The sequence below is a fragment of the Lolium rigidum genome, chromosome 1, assembly GCF_022539505.1.
Source record: "Lolium rigidum isolate FL_2022 chromosome 1, APGP_CSIRO_Lrig_0.1, whole genome shotgun sequence".
Lineage (NCBI taxonomy): Eukaryota > Viridiplantae > Streptophyta > Magnoliopsida > Poales > Poaceae > Lolium > Lolium rigidum.
In genome coordinates, this window is record NC_061508.1 from 151,954,903 (window position 1) to 151,959,228 (window position 4,326).

General features: G+C 47.9%; 1 protein-coding gene across 2 annotated transcripts; it reads right to left on the reverse strand.

The window, feature by feature from the left end:
- Positions 1-3,078: 3,078 nt before the first annotated feature.
- On the reverse strand, positions 3,079-3,890 carry LOC124682587. Of its 2 annotated transcripts, none has more exons than XM_047217243.1 (2): positions 3,784-3,890; positions 3,079-3,673 (listed from the first exon to the last, which is right to left on the reverse strand). In XM_047217243.1, exon 2 carries the CDS (start codon positions 3,647-3,649, stop codon positions 3,398-3,400), a length of 252 nt encoding a protein of 83 aa, XP_047073199.1. In that variant the 5' UTR covers positions 3,650-3,673; positions 3,784-3,890; the 3' UTR covers positions 3,079-3,397. The 2 variants fall into 2 exon arrangements, with proteins under 2 accessions (XP_047073199.1, XP_047073200.1); XM_047217244.1 differs by having other exon boundaries at positions 3,079-3,670; positions 3,782-3,850.
- Between the last annotated feature and the right edge of the window lie 436 nt (positions 3,891-4,326).

The window sequence follows — 4,326 nt, forward strand, 5'->3', positions numbered from 1 at the left end:
TCATGTTGAAATTGCTCGTGAACATTGCTGTCACGGATCTCTGGGTGCATGGCGAGGAAATTAGAAAAATCTACAGGCACCTCATGATCAACCTCCGCAAGAGGGTACTGACACTCATAGGGACCAACATGTGTCCTGACCCGATTCTTGCGGTCATCCTTAAGGATGGCAATGGAGCGGGTTTGGACGGATATAGGAAAACCAGATCCATGCCCAAATCCATCAGCCTCGACTGCCTCGCCCACAAAAGTATCCATGGGCATGGATGTCGCCCCAAATCCAAATCCAATGGATACCTGGATATCCATGGATATCCATGCCCATAAAATTTTAGTACCATTTTAGCAATGTTTCACTTGCATTTCATCAATAATAAGCTAACATGAATATTTTGGCAGCATTTCGATGTTATTTCAGTAGCATTTCATCCATAATTATGTCGACAATTCATAGGAATATCAAAGCAACAAAATATCACATTACCGAGGAGGCGGAGCAACCAACGAAGATCCACAGTCAATGCGGCCAGCGGAAGCCCTACCAGCACAAGGCGGTTCTGTGATTATTTAAAGTATAAAATCATTAAGGCTTAAATTAAGGTTTGGTGATTTGGGCCTAAAAAGGACAGCCAATCGTAGGTAAATTCGCATGTCTCACATGTCAGTTGGATATCCATCGAATATCCATGGAGCAAAAGCTCGCCCGTGCCCGCTCCATGAATTATCGGATATCCGCCCCATGAAATCCGTGGACACAACCAACCCTCCATACCCGTGCCCGGTGGGTCGAATATCCGTGGATACCCGAATCCGTGGATAAAATTGCCATCGTGAGTCATCCTCGATGATCATGTTGTGCATGATCACACAACTCTGTATCACCTACCACATTTGGTCGTGAGACCAGCTTAGAGCAGGGTACCGAACAATAGCAAATTGAGCTTGAAGCACACCAAATGCCCGCTCGACATCCTTCCTGCAAGCCTCCTGGCTTGAAGCAAAGTGGCAATTCTTCTGACCTGATGGCACCGGGATTATTTTGACAAAAGCCGTCCATTTTGGATATATATCGTTATCTAGATAATAGCCTTTGGTATATTGGTGGTCATTGATCTCATAGTTGCATGGTGGAGCATGAACTTCCACTAGTTTGCTAAACACTGGAGACCGCTGCAACACGTTAATGTCATTGTGTGATCCCGCCATGTGAAAGAAAGAATACCAAATCCATATGTCATAATCTACCATAGCTTCAAGCACCACACTGCAATATCCATGACGTCCTTTATATATACATTGCCAAGTAATCGGGAAGTTCTTTCATGACCAGTGCATACAATCGATGTTTCCAGCATCACAGGGAATCCTCTGGCTGCATTTTGAGTCATGATCCTTGCATCCTTTTTTTCAGTTGGCTCTGTCAAGTAGTACTTGCCAAACTTTTCCACCACAGCTCGGCAAAACTTATACATGCACTTAATTTCAGTAGACTCTCTCATGCGAAGGTAGTCGTCATGTGTATCAACAGGTGCTCCATATGCAAGCATCCTCATGGCAGCGGTGCACTTCTGAATTGACGAGAACCCGGTCTGCCGACAACGTCGTGCTTCAGCTTGAAGTAGTGGTCGAACTCTCGAACGTCGTGGAGGATATTCATGAACAAACCCGTGCTCATCCTATACTGGCACCGAAAATTGTCGTCATGTGTTGCATCGTCTTCGAAGTAGTCATTGTGCAGCATGGTATGCCCCTCCATCCTCTTCTGGGGCTTCGACTTCTTTCTTCCCGCCTTTGAACCTCCGCGGCGGTCTCTTCCTCTTCTCCGCGTCGGCGTCAAGCGTGTTTTAGAGGGACGCGATGATCACCAAATGCTCCCAAATGTCGTCGTCGAAGTCTTACTCGTCCTCCATCATTTGGACGATCTTCTCGTCTTGCTATCCATGTCTGAAGCTGAATAAATGGTTAAAATGCATCTGCTGCGACAGAGGAGGCAATGAACAGGAACACCTTCTGTGCGCGGAGGAGGGTGGATTTGTCGGCGCGTCCTGGGACGCGGTGACGGCGAAAAGGACGGCGAGGGAGCCAGCCGCCACGACGGTGCCCGACTCAGGAGAGATTAGCCATCGAGACGGCCGTCAACTCGAGCGGCGGTAGAGAGGTGGGACGCACGGGAGAGGAGGCGCGACGAGAAATAAAAGGCGAGAACCAACCGTTCTGGATTCGGTCGCTGACGGGTGGGTACCCACCTATTTTCTCGCTATGTCCGGCGCGTTCGAAGCGTTCCTTGTGGAGCGGGGATGGCTCGGGCCGCCGAACTGCGTATTGGGTCACGCCGGTTGGAAAGAATCTTTGGGGCGCGCAACTGGAAATGATAAAATGTCTAACGTCCCAAAAATCTTTGAAGAAGACTTTAGGGGATGTGACTAGAGATGCTCTTAAGCTCTTTTACATAGACTGCAGGATATTATAAAACCTTTGGTTGAGCCCATGCATGTCACGCAGTGATGCGATATTTGTCCAACTAACGCATGACGAGGGGATCATTTCCGTTGTTCTGATAATTGTTTACTTGCTGTACGGCTCCGTATGACGCGTCACGCTGCGGCGCGGCGCTGTTGGGTGTTAGCGGTCAAATTAATCAGATCCTCGGGGATCTTCTCACAACCGTGCTCCACTTGGCTCGCGTTATCGAAAAACAATGATAGTCCTTGGCTGTACGCCTGCAGAATTAGTGGATTATTTGGTGAGGTGGCTGTAGAGTGTAGACCGTATAATTGTGGGGTCCATTAGCAGCTTTGGTTTTTCAAAGGGAGGAGGTGACGATGGATGAGCCACACGAGAACAAAAATTCAGAGCTGACTAACTCATGAGAAAAGTCAATGAATGAACAGGAGTGTGCTTCAGTTTTGTGGCTACGGGTTAACTGCAGGTGGCGGACAATTTGGCTCACTGGCCGCCAAAAAGTGAAAAGCCAGCAGACATTTATTCATGTAATATTCCATCGTAGTGCTTCTTCCTGAGCTTTAACTAGCCTCATGTCATCTCTGTTTGACCTTGTGGAAAGAGCAGCTTACCCAAATGAATCAATAAAGCCATGTTGTAAGCAAGGTTCAATGTTGAAACAAGTACAACATGCACTTTGTACGGATACATATATGAGCGAATGACAGATGCTGTTACAGTTTGAACAAACATTAATTCCAGTTTGCAAAGCTTAGGAATCTAATAGCAAGCTCACGGGTGAGGTGAGGAACTGAGGATACATATCACCATTTACATGTGTGTGTGATCAATCGCAGCCGCGCTATCTAATTAAGGCTCACAGGTTAGGACAGGACATCTCTCCTTTTTGAAGAACAAGGACGGCTGGTTCTCCTGATGTTGCTTGGATCAGAAATTCAGAAGGCGAGGAAGAAGCGCTTGTTCCTGCTCCTGCGGCCGATGGATTCGGCGGCGACGAGGTTCTTGGCGATGAGCTTCTGCGCCTGCCGGCTCTTGATCTCCACCCTCATGCTGTCCGTCTTGCCCATCTTGTCATACGCCGCCGCTGCCGCCGCCTTCTTCCCCGCTCCCTTCTTCCCGAAGCCGCCGGCCTGCATCTTCGACCTGATCCCGTCCACGAACCTCCCCAGCTGCCCCATCATCACCATCTATCTTCCGACGCAAAGATTTACCTGCAACGGCGATACGAAACATTAACAAAGCGCTAGTTGCCGAGCTAGCTGAATTCTGCACATGGATAACAGAAACAGGATACGTAATTAAGCAGGAAGACGAGCGATACCTTGCTGGAGCTAGCCGAGGCAGAGAACGGGAGAGGAGACTACAGGAAGGGCTGGGCAACATGTTACTTGCTAGGCTGGTAGCGGTGGTGGTTAAATAGAACCATGCAAATGCAGCAGCGGAAAGAAGGCGAGGGGACGTAGTACCAGAAAAAGACCTGCACTTAAATGTCTCTAGCTTTTCTTTTTCTCTGGGAGGGAAAAAACATGGATCTACCTTTTCTTCCTTTTTTCTCTGAGAGGGAAAAAAACATGGCTCCAGCTATTTTTCTGATGATAATTCCACCGGTCTATTAATAATCATACAAGTGATCTTAAAAATAAAAAATTATAAAGAGATCTTTGGACCACCTAACAAGGACTATAGACACTAGCACGAGCCGAAGGTGTGCAGCCGTCGTCGTCCCTCTATCACTAGAGCCAGGCAAAACTTGGTGTAGTAAAGCTTTGTGTAGTAGATAGACGTGAAATCATCGCGCTAAGATCCGAAAGGACTAAGAGCATCCCCACTCGTTGGCGCTCCCCACGCCCAAATCCGGCGAAAT